The 24,924-nt window shown below is 34.5% G+C and overlaps 1 protein-coding gene across 7 annotated transcripts in view; it reads left to right on the forward strand.

Moving 5' to 3' along the window:
• LOC128234831 (irregular chiasm C-roughest protein-like) overlaps nucleotides 1-24,924 on the forward strand; it is a 122,251-nt gene that overhangs the window by 72,921 nt on the left and 24,406 nt on the right. For 6 of the 7 annotated variants that reach the window (XM_052949366.1, XM_052949365.1, XM_052949363.1 and 3 more), the window contains 2 exons: nucleotides 8,210-8,343; nucleotides 21,236-21,378. In XM_052949366.1, coding sequence (XP_052805326.1) covers nucleotides 21,306-21,378 — 73 coding nt within the window. In that variant the 5' untranslated portion in view covers nucleotides 8,210-8,343; nucleotides 21,236-21,305. Of the gene's footprint in view, nucleotides 1-5,332; nucleotides 5,628-8,209; nucleotides 8,344-21,235; nucleotides 21,379-24,924 lie in introns of those variants that run through there. The other variant, XM_052949364.1, reaches the window with a different exon arrangement.

A 24,924-nucleotide genomic window follows, 5' to 3' on the forward strand; every position in this document is an offset into this window, starting at 1 on the left:
TCCATCAAGAGAAATCAGGGGCGTAGCTGTAACTGATAAACCATGTAAGTGTAGTGTCCATCAAGAGAAATCAGGGGCGTAGCTGTAACTGATAAACCATGTAGGTGTAGTGTCCATCAAGAGAAATCAGGGGCGTAGCTGTAACTGATAAACCATGTAGGTGTAGTGTCCATCAAGAGAAATCAGGGGCGTAGCTGTAACTGATAAACCATGTAAGTGTAGTGTCCATCAAGAGACATCAGGGGCGTAGCTGTAACTGATAAACCATGCAAGTGTAGTGTCCATCAAGAGAAATCAGAAGCGTAGCTGTAACTGATAAACCATGCAGGTGTAGTGTCCATCAAGAGACATCAGGGGCGTAGCTGTAACTGATAAACCATGCAAGTGTAGTGTCCATCAAGAGAAATCAGAAGCGTAGCTGTAACTGATAAACCATGCAGGTGTAGTGTCCATCAAGAGACATCAGGGGCGTAGCTGTAACTGATTAACCATGCAGGTGTAGTGTCCATCAAGAGACATCAGAAGCGTAGCTGTAACTGATAAACCATGCAGATGTAGTGTCCATCAAGAGACATCAGGGGCGTAGCTGTAACTGATAAACCATGTAGGTGTAGTGTCCATCAAGAGACATCAGAAGCGTAGCTGTAACTGATAAACCATGTAGGTGTAGTGTCCATCAAGAGACATCAGAAGCGTAGCTGTAACTGATAAACCATGCAGATGTAGTGTCCATCAAGAGACATCAGGGGCGTAGCTGTAACAGATTAACCATGCAGGTGTAGTGTCCATCAAGAGACATCAGGGGCATAGCTGTAACAGATAAACCATGCAGGTGTAGTGTCCATCAAGAGAAATCAGAAGCGTAGCTGTAACTGATAAACCATGCAGGTGTAGTGTCCATCAAGAGACATCAGAAGCGTAGCTGTAACTGATAAACCATGCAGGTGTAGTGTCCATCAAGAGACATCAGAAGCGTAGCTGTAACTGATAAACCATGCAGATGTAGTGTCCATCAAGAGACATCAGGGGCGTAGCTGTAACAGATTAACCATGCAGGTGTAGTGTCCATCAAGAGAAATCAGAAGCGTAGCTGTAACTGATAAACCATGCAGATGTAGTGTCCATCAAGAGACATCAGAGGCGTAGCTATAACTGATAAACCATGCAGGTGTAGTGTCCATCAAGAGACATCAGGGGCGTAGCTGTAACTGATAAATCATGCAGGTGTAGTGTCCATCAAGAGAAATCAGGGGCGTAGCTGTAACTGATTAACCATGCAGATGTAGTGTCCATCAAGAGAAATCAGGGGCGTAGCTGTAACTGATTAACCATGCAGGTGTAGTGTCCATCAAGAGACATCAGGGGCGTAGCTGTAACTGATAAACCATGCAGGTGTAGTGTCCATCAAGAGAAATCAGAAGCGTAGCTGTAACTGATAAACCATGCAGGTGTAGTGTCCATCAAGAGACATCAGGGGCGTAGCTATAACTGATAAACCATGCAGGTGTAGTGTCCATCAAGAGATATCAGGGGCGTAGCTATAACTGATAAATCATGCAGGTGTAGTGTCCATCAAGAGACATCAGGGGCGTAGCTATAACTGATAAACCATGCAGGTGTAGTGTCAATCAAGAGACATCAGGGGCGTAGCTTTAGCAGATTTATCATGCAGGTGTAGTGTCCATCAAGAAACATCAGGGGCTTAGCTATACCCTACAATACCTATGTGAAGCTGCACCAGTCCCCTTATCTATAAGAGCAATTTGTTTGAAGACATCAAACTTTTTTCCTGATATTTAGACAGAAGTCCACCATTCTTGATAAGTCTACTACAATTAACCAGTTGTAGTGTCCATCATCAGTGATGTCCATTCCTTCTTGAGTGTCTTAAATGAGCACTGACAGGTTGACCAAGCAGTGACCACAACCCCATAAGGTCTCACTCAACAGGGATTAGGACCTGTCACTCCAGCGGGCCAGCCTTTAATTAACGGCCCTAGAACTTGTCCCCAGTGATGAATGGCCACTGATAAGCCCAGCCTTTGATAATCCCCATCTTGATGAGTGAAAACTTAATTAAGTGTTAAGATGCACATTTGATATGGTTGTATCATGCTTTGAAAATAATGTTGGTAACAATCCTGATCTTTTGGTGATGATCATCTGCAACCAATTGTATAAGGGTGAACTCTTTACTTTGGTCAAAGTTTGCCAAACTGTTTAGTGATTGGTCAATATATATACTATGACTACTGTTAACCATGCAAATAATTTAAACTAGAATACATAGATGGACAATTTATCCGAGTTTTATTGAACTGATTGCTCTAAAACATAAGTATGGTTAAGAAACATGTAGTTATACCAGTTACACTTTCGAAAAAATATTGATTTAGTATTGATAAATTATAATGTACACAATATACATGTATGTATGTGTTTGAAAATAAAAAAAATAATCATCATGTATTCAAGGTCCACCATTGAATTGATTGTTAATGCTGATTGGCTGTCTCCATTTGAAACATTGACAGGCCGTCTCCATTGGAAACCGTGACAGACACAACATTTGTTTCAAAATTAGTGCTTATGACAGGAATCATTTTTCTTGGACAGCAAATCGTGGGTGAAATGTCCAGCAGGGAAATGACGAGATAATTGAGCCCAGCTGAAGTGGGGAATGATTAGCTTTATGAGTGGGCAGTCTCGGAAGAAGTGGCTGGCATGTAATAAAACTACCCGGGCATGTCTACAAAAACATTACTGGAAGAAGGGCCGCATTCCCCCCTGTCATGATTCCAAAGGCCAGAGAAAATGATAATTTAAATGCAGGTTCCCAAAAGTCATGTCTTAAAAAAAGAAATTGCTTAGTGAGCAGATTTCTTTAAGATCCGAAAGCATGACTTGGATACGTCATTACCAAATTGTTGACCAATTTTTCGCAGGGTAGCCAAGTTTTTGTCATTAAATAGCACAAGGGTGATTTTTGGCAGATTTCAGAAGAGGACGAGCAGGGATGAAAATCTTAAGATTATTTTGTCTGACCTTAATGAGGAATCTTGGAGCCGGAAAAGTCAGGAAGCCCCTAGGCTCCCGGTCAGTAATGAATACGGCTGTTTGTTTCAATTTGTCTTCTGTGAAAGTGATACTGTGAAATTGGTTTTTAAAGTCATCAATCTTTAAACAATTACTGCCATGTTTTGACTTGTAATGCTAGTAAACATGTCTTCATATCCAGGCCATAGGCACTTTCTTGTACTTACCATGTGAAAATGTTGTCAAATTAGTTGAAGCAGTTAGAATTTGTGATTATTTTTATTATCATGGGCTGCTGCAGAATGTAGTTGTATACTTGTGAGAGTGTCGAGCAGGGGAGGGGCAGTAGGGGCACATTTTAGGAGCACAACTAAGGGTTAACATTTTCTTGCCCAGGACCACAGAATAAGCAGTAAACATGTTAGGGTGTTTGGGGGTCCACCCCCCCAGATAATTTTTTTTGCCTATTTTTTGTCTAAAATGGAGCATTTTGATGTAATGTATTTTTTGTCTACCATCTTGACATGAAATGTTCAATTGGACGATTTTAGACGGCTTGTTTAGATAAAGAAAAAAATGTGTTTTATTTCAAACTACTTGCACACAATGCCTTGAAGACCAATAATGGTATGGTAAAAATTCTGTTTTCCAAACACAAAAAAAGATTCCTTGCTATAAGTTCAGAGACTGCCCATCTGCAATCATTCACTCTGCTTCTGGAACTTTATTTTCATCCTATTCCATGTTTCATGCCATGCGAACACAAGGATCTTACAAGGATCTTACACGCAAGCGATTGTTTCTTTGTTTTCATTTATGACACAATATATCCATCTGGACTTCAACAAAAAGAGGCATTTTGTCTTTGTTGAAAAAAAATCTTGAAATTCCTAGCAAAACTTATATATATTTGATTTTGATCTTTGTAAAACCCAGCCAACCTTTCCAAGCTGTCAATCATTCAGTTGTTTGGATATAAATGTCACCACCAATCTTTTACCAGCACAGCTGTACACAAAACAACATGGGTAGGTTTTGGTGGAACAAGAAAAATGCCAAAATGTAGCAGACAACAAGTTTGTTGAGTCAGACATACATGAATGGAAACTGAAGTTAGGGCAGATTTTACCTATCAATATATCAATATATGTTCCCTTATTTTAGCATGTGACTATTTCAAAGTATGAAGGAGTATATCAATATTTGAGCCCTATTTTAAGTTTGTCTTTTTTTTCAAAGTATGAAGGAATATATCAATATATGTGCCCTATTTTTAGCTGGACTCTTTTTCATGGTATGAAGGAATATATCAATATATGTGCCCTATTTTTAGCTTGTAACTTTATCAAAGTATGAAGGCATATGTCCGTATATAAGCCCTTTTTCAGCTAGACTCTTTCAAAGTATGAAGGAATATGTCAATATATGGGCCCTATTTTTAGCTAGTCCCTTTTTTTTAAAGTATGATGGCATATGTCAGTATACGAGTGCTATTTATAGCTATAATATCTTAATCAAAGAGCTGTAATGTCAGACAATTGTTGGAAGCATGCAAATACCCCCATATGTTGAACCATACACTCTCATACTCTCGATATTTCTTAAAGATTATCTTTCTAGCCACTGAAGACACATTTTAATGACAATACAAAAGTTATATATGCATACAATGTTCAGTGGTTCTTTGGGTATAATCTGTAATGTCTCTGTATGCTCGACAAAGCCTTGAAATCCTTAAAAATCATCGAAATCAGAACTACAATGCGTATACTATAGGGTTGCAACACCCCTTTGGGTACATTTTATTTAACTTTTTTGGTGAATCTGTTTACCGAATACTGATATGTGAAGGTTTTTTGTGTACTGGGTATCACCCTCTTTACTGCTAGATGGGTTGTCCATAAAATGGCAAGAATATGGCGTGCCATAAAGGGGAGTTTCAGCCTCTACCGGCCAATGTCATCATAATAAATACATTAAAACATATACCTTGCCAATATACTGCCTAGGTCCTATGCAAGAGTATAGTAAAAAAATGATTTATTTTCAAAGCGCCTGAGGTTTAGCGGGAGCCAACATGACAGAACATTGGCTGCCGGAGTGTGCCATCTTTCAACAACTGAACATGTTCGGCACGGAGCTGTCGAGTCTTGTTGTGGCACATTATGCTCTGTTTGCATGTTGATTGTTATCTGTGATGATGGAATAGACCTATTATCAGCAGATTTTTGTATATCAGCAGATTTTCATAGATATTTTTGTCTCAATTTCTGCAATAATTATCTTTACATGTTTAGTTAATTGTGACATAATACCAAAACAAAAATCGCTAATTGGTTTGCAAATAAAATGGAGAACTGGAATTGAACTGTTACTGAATTTTTTCTGAGGAAATATTTGCACCAATACTAAATGGAATGAAACCTAAGCAGACTGAGGGGGCTTAAACTGCGGAAATTGCTTCGTTTTCAAGAGGACAACTTGAAGAGAACTAATTTCAGACTGGTTTCCTAACTTGTTCCTAATTTTCCGTGTTCTAACAAGTGGATATAACGCGTAGCAGAAAAGGGCAATGGAGTAAGATACACTGTGTAAGCAATTATTTTCAGAAATAAAGCAGAATTGGGAGATGAATTGGAAAATTGGTAATATTGGCATTTTATTTGGGCGACTGTATAATTTTCAGGTTCTTTTGTCAGCTGGTGGTAAATGCTTAACCCTAAGGTAGCAGGTTGGAGCACTTGTAGCCGGTAATTAATTGGGCGTTAGATATTTTAAGGTTGAATGAGTGTAGAACCTTTAAAGTCCTCATATTGAAACAATTATGTCAGAAAAACTAGTTGTTTATTGCAATTTTTGAGTGAAATGTATAAAGATTGAAGCAATGTTTAAAGTCAATAAAATAAACATTTCGAAGATATTAAATGGCATGCATGTGAGATTATTCTTTGATTCTGGATTCAAATTTATTTTGAAAACCACTTACATTTTATTGTATGTATGTTAATGTTGGCAAAAAGCATTTATTTGCCCAGAAGAACGCCATACATACTGCAGTTATTGGTCCCATTTGTACAGCCAGCTAATGCATGTTTAATGACCATTGGTGTAACACAATACCCATCCAGTTCTCTTTGATTCTGTTAATTCTCAATACACAGGTAATCAACACTATCAAAGGGTAATCACAATTGTTTAACCAACTTATCATCTCCCCATGGGGAGGCTTATCAGCAAAGAGTTGGGAAAGTTTGTGCTACACCCCTCTGATCCTGGGTTAAGCTTGTTCTGTTGGCAAATTAACAATTACTTGTTTATCTTCACTGTTTATTTCTCCACTATCTTGACCACTTGTGGTAGTATCTATGGTGTATTGTTTGGCAGCAATTAAACTCAAGTGAGTATTCTGGCAAAATATGTATAAGGATTTATGTACTGCCCATCTTTGTTATGGGATATTTCTTAACAATCATCTTTTTTACATGATTTATTAAGTTATAATATTGCCTTACCAAAACTATCAAAATATTTTGTGAACAAATCTTCTTGCTTGTTGTCTCTGAAAAAAGATTTTTAGCATGGTTGTCTACATCATCATCGTCATCGTAGTCGTTGTCATCATTGTTATGGTCATCATCGTCATGAGCATCATCATCATCATCATCAGCAGCAGCAGCACCAGCATCAGAAAAATAATTTTATTATCAATATCAATTATCATGATTATCATATCATCAGCAGCATCATCATTAGGTGATTGCATAACTCAGTAGGCAGGACTGGCTGTAAATAAAAATAAAAATTCCACTATATTCATTTTTAAAATGGATAAAAATCGATCCCTCATGAGTGGCCAGAGTGGATTGGAAAGAATCCAGGCTAGTCTGCTCAATGAGGCATGCATGTTGCACAGCAGAATGATTGCCATGAAAGAACTGTTTTGTTAGATGGATGTTCGAGCTAAGACTTGGCGGAAGTGTTGGTGGTGCCTTCTGGTGGATTGAGCATTATTGGGAGAAGGATCTGGCATTTTGTCAACTAGGTTTTGCATTATAAATTATTGGTTACATCCCTGTACTAAGTCTTAATACTTTTGTACTTATTATGACATATTATTTATGGCCATATGATTGCAGCCAATGAATATTTTATATGTTATAATAATGACATAAGGGAAATGACCACTGGTCAGTGTGGCCTGGTCATTTAATTGACCATCTGGTGATACACCCTGCTGGTCATTACTGACTCAACGTCTTGTCCTCTTGGGTGTAATTACAGTTCTTGGTAAAAGATTCAGTGTTTGTCTTGACTCTAAGAAGTCAAATTCCATTTGTTTGAGCAACAATTGAAAAGGGCATATTATTATGGTCAAGTGTATAAGCTGTACTGAGTATTGTGATTCTGCTGTCATCACCAGTAATTTGGTGGATTGTTTTGCATGTTTGCATGGAGGAGGACAATGATGTGACAGTAGGTTAGAATTCAAAATGTTACATCAAGTGTAAGGCTAATCTCTGTCTTACAATTCAAAAATAACAAAACTGAAAGTGATACAGGTATTTGCAAATTTACCAAAACTTTTTTTTATTTACTTGCAATATGTTAGGTGCATTGAACAAAATAGATGACAGACTATATATATGTGCCTTATAGAATACAGTGTATTGGTTTTAGGTTATCTGTTGACTGAAGAAAAATTGTTGAGGATAATAATGTCATATAGCATTGATGTTGTTGTGATCCTTAGCAGCAGGGTTAGTGTCAGTGGCGGTGTGCAAAACTTTAACCTCTAAGTTCAGGATATTCATATGAAACTTGCTACACATGTATGTGCATGATGGGAAGACAAAACACTTGTTAACACTTAAACCCATAACACTGGCTTTAATAATTAATGAGTTATGCCCCTTTTGTTGCTTAAAACAACAACAAGAAGCATTGGCATTTTGCTTGCAGTGCTCTTGTTTATGTAAACTCTAAATTATACAATAACTGCCACATCTGTATTCATGGAGAATAAGATAAATTGTCTTGCATATGTGCAGTGCCAATGCCTGTTTCTGGTTCAGATCTATTGGTTTTGGCATATGAAATATTTCTGCGTAATTTATAAGTCTAGGTGAGATGATTTATTTCTGGACAATGACAGAATGATCTTTTATATTTGCAGGAACAACAAGGCATGAGTCAGACAGCATAAAGACGACCTTGTCCAAGAACAGCACAAAGACAACCTTGTCCAAGAACAGCATAAAGACGACCTTGAACAGATACAGCATGCTTCTCAGGATCTAGACACTTGTGGTAGGTTTGTAATGTAGAAGTTTAACCATTTCGTTGCATACATTTAATTTTAAGTCATACTATACTATTATGTACGGCAATAATTTGACATCGGCGGTCTCCCAGGCTGTAACATCTTTGCGATTATGGCTCTGAAAGGGGTATAATATAAAACAGTTCCTGCACACACTACCTGAGTTATTGAAATACAGGTTGTGTATAATTTTGAACATGAGGGTCGGTGAAGTGAATGTTTCGTGTCAAGCTTATTGATGTTCCAATTATCAATTACAATCAAAAATTGATTGGTCGGGCCTGAAATTGGCGACAATCTATTGAATTTGGTCATTATCGATAATCGCTTCAACTGGCAAGTTGGTTCATCTTATTTGGGTGCAGTTTATTTTCTCCTTTGAATTCATTTATACATTTTAAAGTGTTCAGTCATTTTCTTAATAATCTGGCCGGAAGCAAAAACAAAGCTTAATAACTAATCAGACATTCGCATAACATTAGCAAAGTTTACAATTACGAGTTATATACAAGAATAAAACTTCTATAGTCTGTAACCGATTTTACTTTCAATAATCAATTAATTGATTGAAACCGATTAATGATAGTCAAACTGGAACCGATTCCCAACATTAGTCAAGCTTACCGTGCAGTATGTCACATGCATTTACTGAAATATTGTTAAATCGATTATTTGAGTGAAACCAATTATTGATAGTCAAAATGGAACCGATTTCCAACACTAGTCAAGCTTACCGTGCAGTAAGTCACATGCATTTACTGAAATATTGTTGTAATTTTTCTTCCCTGGTTTAGATATAATTTGTTTTGATGTGCTGTGCTTAAAATGGTCATTTTAACATTGTTATAATTCTCCATCTTGGATCATTTTGACATCATGGCAGAGGACTGTTTTGAACCCAGTTTACTCTTGAAGATCCAAGATTTGCACTCAGTTTTCTCTGACAGATCCAATATTTGGACACAGTTTGACAGATCCAAGATTTGGACACAGGTTTCTCTGACAGAACCAAGATTCGTACACATTGTTCTCTGACAGATCAAAGATATGAATTCAACCTAGAGAAATATGGTTAAATATTGTAACGTATTTCTGATATATTTCCTTTCCTGTTTCAAGCAAAGCAAACCTGCAACAACATGTAAATAACATACGATGATTATTAGCGAGTATTTCAAAGCCCTGAAGCAGGGTTTCTATAATAAATACAATTTGTTGATAAATCTTTGAAGAATTACTCAGAACTAGCAGCATCTTTTAATGATGGAAAGTTTTTGCTTGCAAAGAAAAATGAATTAGTATATACTTGGTATGCCTGTAATTACCTAGGAACCGGGCTTTGAGGTTTGTTTTATGACAAAGGCATAACTTACAGAAAAGTTTCTTTGCCATGCGTTACATCAGAGAATTTTGACATGTATATCATAAGAGGCCATGATGACTATCTTTGAATCTGTGGTGGTTGATTAATTACGAGAGGTAATTGTTGTTTTGTGAGTCAAGATTACTGAAGAACAGTTGTTTGTGACTATATATTATAAGGTTTGTTATTTATCTCCATTACAAAAAAACATGATAATGGAGTAAAACTTCCTGTTACTGGAATCATTATCCTTCTGGATAAAAAAGTGTAATGTAATAATTACTGCGCCCACAATCTGAGTTATTGAAATTATATGCAGAGTGCTACATGTATTTAGTGCCAAATGTAAAACTCAATCATGTTAGTGGTTTGTGTAGTATCTTTTTTGTACCATATTATAAGTTACCTGGTGACCTGATATGGGAGATATGGGGCTAAGGAAACCATATATGGTCAGACGAAGCTTGAACCCGAATATGGTTTCCTGCGCCCCATATATTCCATATATTGTGTGACCAGTCATGACCAGTCCTTGACCAATGGCATTGCATCATTCATGTTGGAGCCATGATTTTTTTCTTACGGTGCAAAAAGGAGCATGTGAATTTTGGAATACACGTTACTTATTGCACAGTAAGAGCTCTGCTTACTGATATGAGAATTAATGCATGATTCAAACAAACAAAACAACTCTACAATAAAATTGGTACAAATACTTGTTACAATAATTGGAGATACAACTTGCTCCCTGGAGATAAATTAAGTTCCAATATTTCTGTGTATATCTGGCTAGTAGCCATGTTCCTCATAGAAATGTATGATAATCATTCTTGGCAATTTGTTGATCAAGTGTTATGTCATGACTTGCCAATGGAATAGCCATTTAATTGGCACTTAACTTGTGTTAATGCTTCAGGCTTGTTAATTATTCACTTGCTGAATGCTTCCAAATAATGGTTCATTGGGCAAAGAATTACTTTAAGGTCTTCCCTGAACATGTAGATTATTACCGGTAGAATACAACCTACATTTCAAGCCAATGAAATTACAGATAGGCAATCATTTAGTACTAAGAATTAATCATTAAGAATTTCACCTTTCGCGGGTGTTTAAAGGTCCTCCTACTATACCACTCATCAGATTTTGTGTGGTCAATGGATCAGCCAATGGTTGTATTCTAAGCCAGTAAGATCACCTTGAATTCAAGGGCTTGTTCGCTATGCTCACTCACCCATTCTCTTATTAATAAAAAATTTACTTCATGTCATCTAACTATTACATAGAGGCATTATATATAATGTCTATATATGTACGCTCCCATGCACAATTAATAAGAAATTACCAAATGAGTACCATATCTTGTTTCTCAAAAATCATTTGCATTTGGGTACTCCCTATAAGTTCAAAAGTCTTATAATCTACCATTCTGTGTCTATAAATTATTCTTTATTAGCATGTCATCATTTGTATTGTTTATGACCCCAAAGTTATAAATTTCACATTTTAGGCCCCCCCCCCCCCCCCCCCCCCCCCCCCCCGTTTGTGAATCAGGAGACAATCCATGTCCTAGATCACCTGCATCTTTATTTATGACTTCACAAATCTATTGTTGTTGACAGTCCTAATGAAATCTTGTCTGACAAGAGCTCATGCCAGACATGGCTTATCACTTGTTTAGGCTGGGCTTATCAGCAGTTTTCAACAAGAGAACAGGTTTGTGTTACTTTTTAAAGTCATGTATGACTGTAAAATTTTAAACTAAAAAATTATTATATAAAATGGATTATAAATTTAAAGTCATCGAAATGCATTTTAAAGCCAATCGATTCATTAGCAGCTGATTCATCTGATCATTAATATACAAAAAGAGGGAATGAACATTGATTGGTATTTCATCAGTATTTTAACAGTTCTTACACAAACAAACTTGTTATATTTTTTTACCAACTTGTAGTAGGTGTATAATATATATTAGTGGCTTAAAATTCCATAATTTGACTGAAATGCCTTTATTCTATTCATTATGGTATTGCCTTTTTTCCCAAAAAGCTGGAAAAAAACCCTGAAAAGTAAATTACTGAAAATATTTAAGCCTCAATTAATAAAAGTGGATATTTTCTCTGTCTAACTTAATTCTGGACCAATGCCACTGATGCCTCTGCCTAGATGTACGGTGATGTAATTAAACAGAAAATCATACTCATGAATATTCATGGCAAGGTGTCTTGAATAATTAGTGATGCTTATTAGTAATAATGAAATGGCTGCCTCCTTTCAGCTTTCATCTACAGATATGTGAAGATCATGCAACTGTGGATAATATTGGTGGATTAATTAATGGTAAACTATTGCATGTAAAATTAAAAAATATATTAAAGCTGCACTCTCACAGATATACCATTTTTACAACTTTTTTTATTTTTTGTCTTGGAAAGAACAATTTTTTGCGTAAATATCTGCAAACCAATAATATAAGATTGCTGACAAAAAAAACAGATTGTAGATTTTCATATTTCCATTCGAAAATTAATGTTTTATGGCTTACTAACTGTTTAAGAAAAATGCACAAAACATCAATTTTTGAACTTTAATATAAAGATCTGCGATCTAATTTTTACAATAAGTAAACTTATCATGTTAGTGTGATGTTATTATTTTTTTATTATGTAAAATTGAAAAATACATCCATAATATAAAGCAAAATCTAGGATAATATGAGGTAGTAGCCAGTGCAGTAGAGTATTTCAGTATAATCACGGTCATTAAAACCACGGTTTATTGGGCCGTGGTATAAAATAAGTTTATCGCTAGCAATTTCAATAATATTGTATCATTCTTAAATGATCAAGGATAACTTTAAGAGCAAAAAATATTATATCCAGAGAAAATAATGATATTTATCTTGGAGGCATATCATTTTTATCAACTTATGAAAGTAGTTTTCTTGCGTCTCTTTGATGTTCGCAGCCATTTGTTAAAATTAAATGCCCATTTAAGAGAATTGCGATAGACTCAAGCTAAATTAATGCCAGTTTATTCTTGAATTTTCCGTCATTTAATGGATTTATTAAATATCAGTGTTTTAGAATAGAGTTTTGGGAATTTTATCATCATCCTGACAATATACAGACATAGGGTTTAGCCGTATCAGATCTCATCTATATTAGAGTAGGGAATAAAAGAAAATCAAACATTTGGTGGAACTATACCTTCACATGTATAACAGAATGTTGAATAAAAGAAAATCAAACATTTGGTAGAAATATACCTTCTCATGTATAACAGAATGTTGAATAAAAGAAAATCAAACATTTGGTGGAAATAATACCTTCAACTGTATAACAGAATGTTGAATAAAAGAAAATCAAATATTTGGTGGAATTATACCTTCACATGTATAACAGAATGTTGAATAAAAGAAAATCAAACATTTGGTGGAATTATACCTTCACATGTAACGTAGAATGTTGAATAAAAGACAATCAAACATTTGGTGGAATTATACCTTCACATGTAAAGCAGAATGTTGAATAAAAGACAATCAAACATTTGGTGGAATTATACCTTCACATGTATAGCAGAATGTTGAATAAAAGAAAATCAAACATTTGGTGGAATTATACCTTCACATGTAAAGCAGAATGTTGAATAAAAGACAATCAAACATTTGGTGGAATTATACCTTCACATGTAAAGCAGAATGTTGAATAAAAGAAAATCAAACATTTGGTGGAAATAATACCTTCAACTGTATAGCAGAATGTTGAATAAAAGAAAATCAAACATTTGGTGGAATTATACCTTCACATTTATAGCAGAATGTTGAATAAAAGACAATCAAACATTTGGTGGAATTATACCTTCACATGTATAACAGAATGTTGAATAAAAGAAAATCAAACATTTGGTGGAATTATACCTTCACATGTAAAGTAGAATGTTGAATAAAAGACAATCAAACATTTTGTTGTCGGCATTGTCATGCAAAACTTGGCACTAACACAAACATGTTCAAAAATATTTACTCAGCTTTGTAAACATGTTATTGTTGTGAAGGAAGTCCCATAACGAGATAACTCTGGGCTTAGTCAATGTTGAGTTATTCCCCGTGATCCTTATCTTCCAATTATATCAGAGTAAAACAGAGAGTTTCTGCTTTCACAGGAAGTTCTTTAAATGAATTGTACATTCACACATAGATATGCAGCAGTCTGCAGTCTCCTAGCACCTATCTTGTTTACAGAGCTAGCCTATAGCGGATTCCCTGGCGTGGGCGCACCTGGCGCGCGCACGCACCTTAAATTGTCCAAGTTAATAATAACTCAATATGAGAAAATGAATATGCATGGAATGCACCAAATTATGCAACATTTTGAACTATTAAAATTTGCCAAAAAAATGGGGGAGGATAAAAAAAAAACGAAACCACACTTTTTCGATTCCAAAATTGCGCTCCAGCCAACCTTTATTTTTTGTACGGCTGCTGCAAAGGATGTTTTTTTACAGATTTCAAAGGAATGCTCTGTTCTCATGCTTTTGTGCTCAACAAGACATTTCTGATTTCACTTTTGATACAGTCTAGCATGCTTCTCCCACTTTTCTCACAGGAATTGCTAATTACATAATTGTTCTTACTAATAGACCTTCTTTCAACTTACAGCAGTCTCTATGGCTGACTCGGCATATCAAAACTTGATGCCAAGAAGATGTATACTGGATACCAGAGGAGGGGGGGGAATTGCAGAAATCAAGTTGTTGCACACACAGAGGCCACAAAAAAAAAAGAGTTTGTCTGGTATTTCCCGACCGACTTATGAGCAATCTGAGATAAAAGGAGGGAGAGTTTGGGTTTTTTCATTACGGAATTAAGGGGTTGGAAATAAAAAAAACATACAAAAAACAACAACAACAACCCATACAAGCCTATCCACAACTCATATTGTGGATAAGAGATATGTGAAACAAACTATTTATTTAGTGTGGTCTGAGTGGTGCAGTATGTTTGCGCAAGGGAAAAGTGTTTTGAATCATCCAGCTGTGCATGTTGATGTAAGAAGATAAAACTGTAAATGTACTGGAAGTTTACTCATCAGATATATGGAATCTGATTGATAAAATATATCGGCTGGGTATCATGTAAGGTTATTATTTCAGAAACTGTTTAGATTTCATACACATTTAACACTTACTGTTGAGTTACATTGTTAATATAAATGAAAAATGCATCATCTGAAAAGGAGGTATGGAAAATCTGTGTATGAAGCATCATTTTGCTGAGGCCATAATAGTAACTGCAGGTCTCAAATTTTAGAATTATTGCATAAATGAAAAAAGAGTAAACTCTGCAATCTGGCATAGACACTTAATGCTTTTGACTTATTGAGGTTTCCATCTGACTACCTTCTTACAAATTATAGGGGTCTGCCAGACTACCTTCTTACAAATTATAGGGGTCTGCCAGACTACCTTCTTACAAATGCTAAGACTCCGCCAGACTTAACCAACTAAAATACTAGGAGTCAGACAGCCTACCTTCTAACAAATGTTAGGAGTCGGACAGCCTACCTTCCAACAAATGCTAGGAGTCCGACAGCCTACCTTCTAACAAATGCTAGGAGTCCGACAGCCTACCTTCCAACAAATGCTAGGAGTCTGACAGCCTACCTTCTAACAAATGTTAGGAATCGGACAGCCTACCTTCCAACAAATGCTAGGAGTCCGACAGCCTACCTTCTAACAAATGCTAGGCGTCTTAGTCACCATCAAGGAGTGCAGCATTTAAAATAAAACTCTAATTTATAGAGAAAACGGAAGAATTTCTTATTACAACTATTTTATTTTAAATGAAAATAAATGATTGGGTTTTTTGTGTTTTAATGAAGATTCATAAACTGACAATAATACTAATAAATCTAAAATAGCATTTATTGTTTCTGTCTCCTTGGCATGAGCTAGCAGACTGACAGACTGCCAATCAAAGAAATGTCGGAGACTGTGCCAGAATTTAGGAGTCTCAGGCTCCCTTAAGTGTCGAACCCTGCCAATATACTACACAATTTTCGGAGCCTGAAATGAATTAAGTTGAGATGCAAATGTGTTGTCAATACCTAGGAAGTTGTTGACTGCAGTTAATAAGCATTCAAGGTAACTTAGAAAATTTATGATCAATCACTCTTGCTGTAAAAATTGTTGAGTTTTAATAGCTCCATAACCTATAATGGCAAAAAAGAAAATGTGTGGTTAGGGTAACATGTATATTGTCCAAAAACAATTAGGGTAGGTAGGATTTAAAAGTAATAACAAACTATTTATTAGGCTTTATATTAGAACATTTTTGTAATTATATTAGAATGTTTTTATAATAATTGGGGAATGATGTAAAAGGAATCCTTAATAAAAAGCTTTTTAAACTACAAATTAAAACACATGGTTCAAAAAATAATTAACCCTTGGACTAAAAAAAAAGAAGAGTACAAAGAAGAGTTGGCGTGTATTTCAGGGTAGGGTCGGGTAACCAAAACCCTATTATAAAGTTGTTGTTTTTTGAGAAAAATGGATCCCCTAGGGATACCCTTTGTATATTCACTTAATTTTTGGATTTTGCTTGAAAAAAATCTTTTTGAAATTGGAATCTATCCTCAAGTACATGCCACACCAACTGCACTCAACAACTCACAGCATGGATCAGCAGTAAATTTCAGGCAAAAAACAAAACATCAATAAAAAAAAAAATATATGTATATGCTAGGAAACTCACTGACATGAACCATCTGCGGGTATAAACAAAACGGTGCTGCACACGTCAGACAGATTGCCTCATGCCGATAGAGTTTGGTTTCACTGCTGTGTCAGGTTCCATTACAATACTGAAGTCTCATGTTTTACTGTTGCTCCTGGCAGGCAAGGATCATATTGTGCTGGATGAGGTTGCAATCATTGCATTGTATGGAAAAGAATTGACAGCCATAAAGTAATAATGCATTATTCAATCATCATTGAACTTGGTAAAAGTAACTTAAATCATGATTATCCAATCTTCATTGAACTTGGTAACCATGAGTAATTAAAGTAGTTACTATCTGATCATCATTGAACTTAGCTTGGTGACAACTCAGTGTGTCTGTGGGTGTAATAAGGTTTGGTTATTAGATTTATTCCTTAGTAACACCAGAATTATTCCCCTTTAATGACATCAATTTGGTTAACAGCAAAGAGGTGCAAATACAAAACCAATTGTTTCAATAAGTTAGAACTGTTCTGATTGTGCCTTTTACTGTACAACTTTAAAAATATGAATGCAATTATGGTTTGTTGGTTTCTACATCTACAAAATCATGTACACCACATGGCCTTGCCTCCCAGTGAATAATTTGAGCTGATTTTATCTCCCAATTATCATGGCACTATCAGGCAGGAAAGTTATGTGTGCCGAGATGCATATTCTACCCTCTTGAAAATAATTGTTGTTTGATAATCTTTGATAGCTTTTTTCTAGGAATTTATGTTGGTACAAGTGGAAAGCTAAAGAACAGATTAGAAAAAACAACACCTTTGGTCACTTTGTTTTATGGAAGCTTTTTGTTCTTTACAAAAACCTTTGTGCGTTTATGTCAGAATCTGTTTATGTTAAATTGGCCAATTAACAAAAAAAAGTTATGCTATTGTAACATCACCCATTACTAGTTATATTAGTTATCGAAATTAGATAAAAAAAAAAAAAATATGTATTATTTTAGTAGTTTTCTAAAGAATATATTTGAGTGAACATATGTTCAAATTTGACCATTTCATGTATAAAACTTTCTACAATAGTCATATACCCTGATGACAAAGGTCAGTTTGAAACCTGGTTTCCTGGTTCTCCAAATAAAAGTTATGCTTACCTGTAACCTTCCATATTTTTATTGGAGGTGTTAGTGGGGAAAAAAAAATATTAAAAAAATGACGCTATACAAAAGCATTAATCATTAGAATATTGGGCTTTGTACTTGTATCATAGTGTCAATGACAGTATTCAATAATGAGCATGCATATAAGTTGTGATTTATCTGCATGCTTAGCTTATTGCACACTAAGAACATGTACTGCCTTAATTCTGGTTACTGTTAACGAGTGAACAAAAACAAGGTGAACACTTTTCAATATGCTTGTTCTGTTGTTTTCAATTTTCTTTTTAAGGGTAATATCTTCAAATATTGCCTATTTCCTTAAAGAACATAACTAAATTGCATGCTGTCTAGTCTCATATCTCACAAGCAGCAATATGAGAGATCAAATTAATTTATCTCCTAAACTCTTAGACTCTTAGATATGGCTCCATGTCTAGGAATGTTGAGATTACCGAAACATGCAAAGTCCATCACCAACTTCCAGCAGCTGACCCCAGGCCTGTTGGAAGTGGACATAATGAATGGATTTCCAATGTTTCTGTAGATTATTTGCATGATAATGAATATAAGAACTCACTCATTGGTGTCAAAATGATGCATGGCCTTTAAAATTGATGATTTCAAGCCAAATTTCATGTTTTAGTGTTTTGAGAAACCATATTTTAAGCGTTGCTGGATTCAAATTCATCTGTGTTAAACCAGTTCTATATACCACATACTGTTTTTGCTCCAAAAATACTTGGTGAAATAAAAACTGATTCTATATTGTCATCATTATGTGTTTATGATAGACAATTTTATGGCGATGATGTTCATTTTTCAAGGAAATATGTGTAATAAAAAGTGTTTCTTGCCAGACCCTCCAAGCATAAAAACTGTTATACAAATAGTTGTTGTTATTTCCTGAGATTCTACTTGGCTGCATTTCCATGTGGAATTTCTGAAACTGCTTGCTTGATATTTTACATAATGTTCCTTTAGCATGATTTTGTTGATACTTAATTGTCTCTCTTAATTTTATACGCCTCTTCATAGAACAGGATGTATTATACTTTCACCTGCAGCAAACTGCAGCAGATTTCGGGCAGGCACCGTCCAGTATGTTGTCTGATCAATTACTTTAGAAGCATTTGTCCGATCATCACTTAACATGGTCAGAACGTGTATGGGCATAATATCACAGACAAGTTTGATAACATGTCATATTGCTAGAGTCACTTGAGAGTTGTCACCCTTTAATTCTAGAAATTATCTAAAATCAGTCTTGTCAGATTGTTACCCTTAGAAGCCTTTGTCCAACTGTCACCAAATTTTATCAGAATGTGAACCAGGGAATAATAGCCATATCCCCATATAGTAACACCATCGCCTTTTTATTAGAGAAAAGAAATTACATTAAATCAAACTTGGCGTCCTAAAAAGAGGATGGGCGTATTTTGCGATAATTTGTGCTCCTGTTCAAGGATGTATTGAAATGCCTTTTACTCAGTAAATGAGTTTCATTAGGAATTTATACTGGTATCATCCGGTCCGCAGACTCTAAAAAAATAAAAATATCAATCGTTATGCAGGAATCAGGTATAAAATAAAGGAGTATTCAGCAGTAGTCGATTAATCATCGCCGCAGGTTGAAAGTCAACAATCCGCGATGTAGTTTTGCTGCTATTGATTAATCAACTACATACATATATCTCTCCTTTATTTTATTCTTAAGCCATGCTATAAGTGTGTTTTTATTAACCACAACCTAATAACTAGATGCGAAATCACACAAACTGCATTCCTTTTAATTTTCTTATAGTTATCGATTAATAGGATTAATAAGTCGATTTGTCTGTCCGATTAAGCGATAATGAAAATCCAGCCGATTGCCCATCATTAGTATTCAAGGGGCAGGGAGGAGAGGGTTTCTTCTTACTATATTCCTACTAGAACTAGACCACTTGTATATTCACAATGTTGTACCTACGTATTTAACTTATTCTATGGAATGTTACTATTTTGATTATACATTTGCTTCTATTTCTGCAATTTTCTTCAGAAAACAATCACTCTCCTGCAATAAAATTAATTGCAACAGTACTCAAAGTCTAGCAAATGTGCAGAACACACTTTTCTTGATGGATATGCACTTAATGAAAAAGGTAAATTGTGATAAGGTCTAAATGCAGCCATATTGCCCACCTGGAAAAGGCATTATGGGAATTACAAGCCCCATGGAATTATGGGTACAATGTGATGGATTCTGGGTAAGGTGAGGTCAAGTTACCATCATGCTCTGCTTTTGCATGTAAAACATGGCAGCCAGAAGACATTCTCCCTTTTGAATAATGATATCTGACATTGCAAGTATTTTAATAGCAAAAACACAGGGTCTAGATGGTTTCTTTGATGGAAATGCAATTTGGTACTTACTTTCATTTAATGTTACAGTAACTAAAGCCAGAAGGAGAAAATGAAACCAAGCCGTTTTAAAAGTGGCAATGTTTTCGACCTATTTATATTTGGCGATTGTTTAGAACTTTGTTGTTATCATCGTTATTGTTAACTTTCAAACTTTTCAGCTCAGAAAGTTTAATGGATAATGAGATCTGCAGTATATCTAACAACTTATAACAAGATTTGAGACAAATGTTTCAGCTGTACATGTTTTTTTGTTTTTTTTTAATATAAGTAAATCATCAACTATTTCACATTTATAAATTAACAATGATATGTCATTAATCACGTTGTAAACTTTAACCAAATTCTAAGCAATCAACAGATTCACAATGTAATATAGTTGCTAAGAAAATTCAAAAAAGGAGAAAACATGAAAGTGTCAATATTTAATAGTTGTTTTTTTTTGTCTGTTCAGTCTTTTACAATTGTAATCATTTTCACATCCCGTTTAAGGCATCAAAAATTCAGACAATTAATGTATTTCTATCAAAATATTCCCTTCAATAGTCTTTTATATCAGAGATTTTACTTAAAGTTCTATGAATAGTCCATTGGCAATTAGAAATAAGCCCAAGGTTTCTGCAGTGAAAGTGATTGATTTGCTCTTAAATTGTCAGAAGCAGTTATTGATATTCAATCATGATGGAATTGATCAGAAATGTCATTATGAGTTGAAGAAAAATATGCCTGATAAACTTTTCTTCATAGTGGAAAACAGCTTTTGCTAATGATAAAGAGAATAATGGTTTGTTTCAGTGTAAAATTAAGAGCACCAAAAGCTATATTTCACAAGTGCCATATTAGCTACAAGTGAAATGTTTACTTTTGGTTTTCACAAGGTGAAATATAATGTGATCTTGCACTGAAACAAAAAATTTGATGCCTAGAAAGGATTTTATATGACAGTTTATTGTAGTTTTTCAGAAAAAGCATGCCAGTTTGTATGCAAACTTTCAACTTCATTTTGGAAATGAATTTGTGTCCAAGCCCTGTGCACCTTGATGTTTAATACGGAATTGAGAGCAGGTTAAAAGTTCAAAAGTGAAAAATAGCAAAATGTTATTTCACTGTTTGAAACAGTGAAATATCAATTTTATTTCATTAATCTATTTAAAGCATAAAATAATGTAACAACTTCATGTTGGTTAACATCTTAAACAACATTTTTCTTGTTGTTTTTTTCAGAATGAAGAGCCTAAACTAGCCCTCACCATCTGTAGTATTGTAAACTTATCTGTTGTCATCTTCTGTTGCCATGGAAACCAGACTGCTTGAGCCAATGGAGAGCCTCATCTCAGCTTTTGTCCTTATTACATTCCTTCAAACAGGTATGTATTAACATTTGTTACATGTAGAACAAGAAATGGCTAAGTGGGAGCAATAGCTCAATTTTGACTCAAAACAATTTTGGGCATGATGGAAGTTGGAAGACTATATTTGGCATTAATCATGATTGCAAAAGTGGAACGTTTATGCCCTATTTGACGCACAGGGTGTGTGTCTTTTTGAGAAGCATTTTTTTCCCATTCAGCAACTTTTTAATATATGCTGAATTCAAGATACGATCAGTATCTGCTGCATCATAGCTTATATTATATACACCCTGGTGTGTAAACCAATAAAATGGCAAATCACAACTTCACGACATGAATGAGGAATGAGTTTATTGCACCTGTCTTTGTATACAATAGGGTTTGGTGAAAAGTATATGCATAACTTCAGCAGGTGCTCTAAAATGGCGGTCAAAGGAATGCTTTTCATCGGAATAAAATGCATTTTTTTTTTGGAGTTAGAGTTAAGGAAATCATTGTTATTGGAAAATAGATAAATGAAAAGACACTCGGCAAATCTCTGAAATATAGGGCATGTACGTTTAATAGCACATTTACGGTAAATACTAAATTTTGCCTAAAATCAACTTGGCCAAAGGTCTTTTAATGCAGCAGTGAGGTCATAATATTATGTTGAAATATTTGATGATCCAACATTTAGTTTTTGACTCATATGTTGGACAGCAAAATGAAATTCATATGAAACTACTTTTGAAACAATACTTTAAGGCATTTTGGGAATTAATGACTTGTATGTTATAAACAATAGTTTCCTTAATCAAATACTGTGTAATTTACGTTAGTAATGGAACTTTCTTGAATAAAAGGTCTGCAAACTTTAGCTTTGTTCTTATTGATTCAAGTCAGCTTCACGCAACATTTGTTATGTAAGCGATGATAATTCATAATAAAGCCATCTGCTTAGAACATAAATTGACATTTTTTCTCAGACAGACACCTTAATTAATTGTGCAAAAATGAGGCGAAAAAACTTGTTCACAGGTTTCCTTGATTACATAATTATGTAAACCTAAATTTTCGCAATATGCGACCTGGGTGTGTTTATGCTTCCAATCAACATTTGTTAGCACTAGACCATTCCAATGTGGAAACAATGTGCCATGATTAGCAGCATATTTACAAACATATGATGTGAATATGCATTCCACCTTATATGTTAGACTTTTATTACACGTCTAACACTGGGACAAGGTAAACCGGTTTCAACATAAAAATGAAGACGATGCTTGTGTATTTTCTTATTTATTTATATCAGTATATATGATTTACTTACTCGAGGAAATGGTCATTAAACTGTCCATAATGAAAATTGTTAAATTGTCTAAAAGTTGTTAAAAAAATGGCTGTTCTTGTCCAAAAACTGTTGACTGCTACCTTTGAAAAAAATTGCAAAATCCACGCTAAGATAATTTTCAATGAAGTTTGTATTGTGAATAATAATGTTTATTTACAGAAACACATGATTTCCTTATTGCTTAGAGTTCATTTTATTGCACCCTGGGGACTCCAATGAAAATTGTTCCAACAAAACTAGGTTATAATCTCCAAGAGACTTTTCATTCTGGCCGTCATTAACCTAGATGTTTATTGCTGAAACTTGCAACTTCTCATGAAGATCAAGTGTGAGAAAGGGACTGTTTAGGGCTTCCCAACCAGCAGGCCCCTGTTATGCTGCAGATTCCTCTAACAAACAGTGTAGAAACAATTGGCCTACTTCTGCATTTTAAATTACATTAATGTATACAATTATATCCCATGTAAATGAGAATTTATAAAACCACACTTATTCTTAGACATTGTTTTATAAGCTCGTGTTTTGAAGAAAGAAAATCAAGTTTAATTGTCTTAGCTGTGTCATTAAGGTTCTCTTTTGTTGCAAATTTGAATAAAATAAAATGTTCAAGACATTCACATGAAACTTTGTATACATGTTACTAGTGACTATACACTCATTGGTAGCAAGGCCCATTACTCTGGCTTAATCAAGTTGTGTTTCTTGATCTTGCCATCACTCAATAAACATTAAAGCTATTCACATGAAACTTTGTACACATGTTAGCATGAACAATATGAACACATATACCAATTAGGCCCAATTTTATGTATTGAAGTAATAATTATTGGGATTGACAACAAACTCAAATACAGAGGAGTGTAACGGAATCACCTTGCGGAGCTCTTAACCCATTATTCCATGTTGAAAATGTATCCAGCTCTTGGCAGTTAAATTTAAAATCTATGATTTTTGTCTATTGTCATTTAAATTATTGCAATATGACCTTGCAGATATTTAAGAAATTATAACCCTTCAACTTACACTTTTCTGAAGATCTTCAAAAATTTAGAGTGGTAGATTCCTTGCACCTGTTTTACTTAGCTTAACTTACCCCCATCTGGACAACCTATCTACATGTTTGTCATGACCAGGGCTGTTTCTTTCTTTCTCAATGCTCTCATATTTTTGACAGACCGAAAAATTACTCAATGAAAAAAAAAACAATTCCAGACTGGTTTACCCCGTTTTCCTTTGTTTTTCTGAGGCAGTATGGAAGCAATCAAGTGCTAGCAGTAAATGAGTTTGACACTGCAATCTATTCATTCTCTTATTACGTACAGTGTAAGATAAATAAAGTGTAAGATAAACGGCAATAATACAGAGATGCTTAAATACAATCCTAAATATCTGGCCCTATCATGTATTAAGGAAAATACAGAGCTTTTGTTTAATTGTTCTCAAATAATTAATTTATAGTCATTTGTAATGCTTTAAAAGTTGGTCCATTGATTTTGGCCAAAATATTTTACAAGAAACTTATGCAATGCAGACCTAGTAAACCTATAGCTAGTGTTAATAACTTTTGTAATATTCATAACTTATAGTACTATGATATATAAATATTTTGGATGCCTATTTATTTGGAATCATTTGAAGGGATTATGACTTCAGAAAACGTAAGTGTAAAACATTTAACCGAAAAAAATATTACAAGTTTTTGGGGTGTTTAAGATGGCCAGCTATTTCAGTTTTCATTCAATTTCAGTTTCAAAAAAGAGCAAATACTTAAATTTACTTTAATTTACTTCCATCATCTATTTTTTTGCAAAACAAGAAAGGATTTGACAGGCATCAAACTCCAACTTAGGCAAATGGAACTATCAGAGAAAAGGCTTATTAATTGATAGTCTCAACATTTTAATCAAAAGTGATGCTGTTTTTAAAATCAATTCATAGTCACATGTTGTTCAAATATACGGTACATTTTGATTGATAAACTCTTAACTTCGTACTTACTAAATAATGCATTTATGGAAAATATTAATTACTGAAAACAAGATTGTAACCGTGTATTTCATAGCTGTATATGCACAAATATTAAATGACTGGTGGGTCCTAAAAGATTAACAGAGAATCAACTATCGTCTCATAAGGTACAAATACAGTGTTTTCTGCACCTTAATCTTTCAAATTAAAAGTGTTATCCTTCATAAGAACCATTGTTTTCTATATTTATTCATCCTTTT

This window comes from Mya arenaria, chromosome 5 (assembly GCF_026914265.1).
Source record: "Mya arenaria isolate MELC-2E11 chromosome 5, ASM2691426v1".
Classification (NCBI taxonomy): Eukaryota; Metazoa; Mollusca; class Bivalvia; order Myida; family Myidae; genus Mya; species Mya arenaria.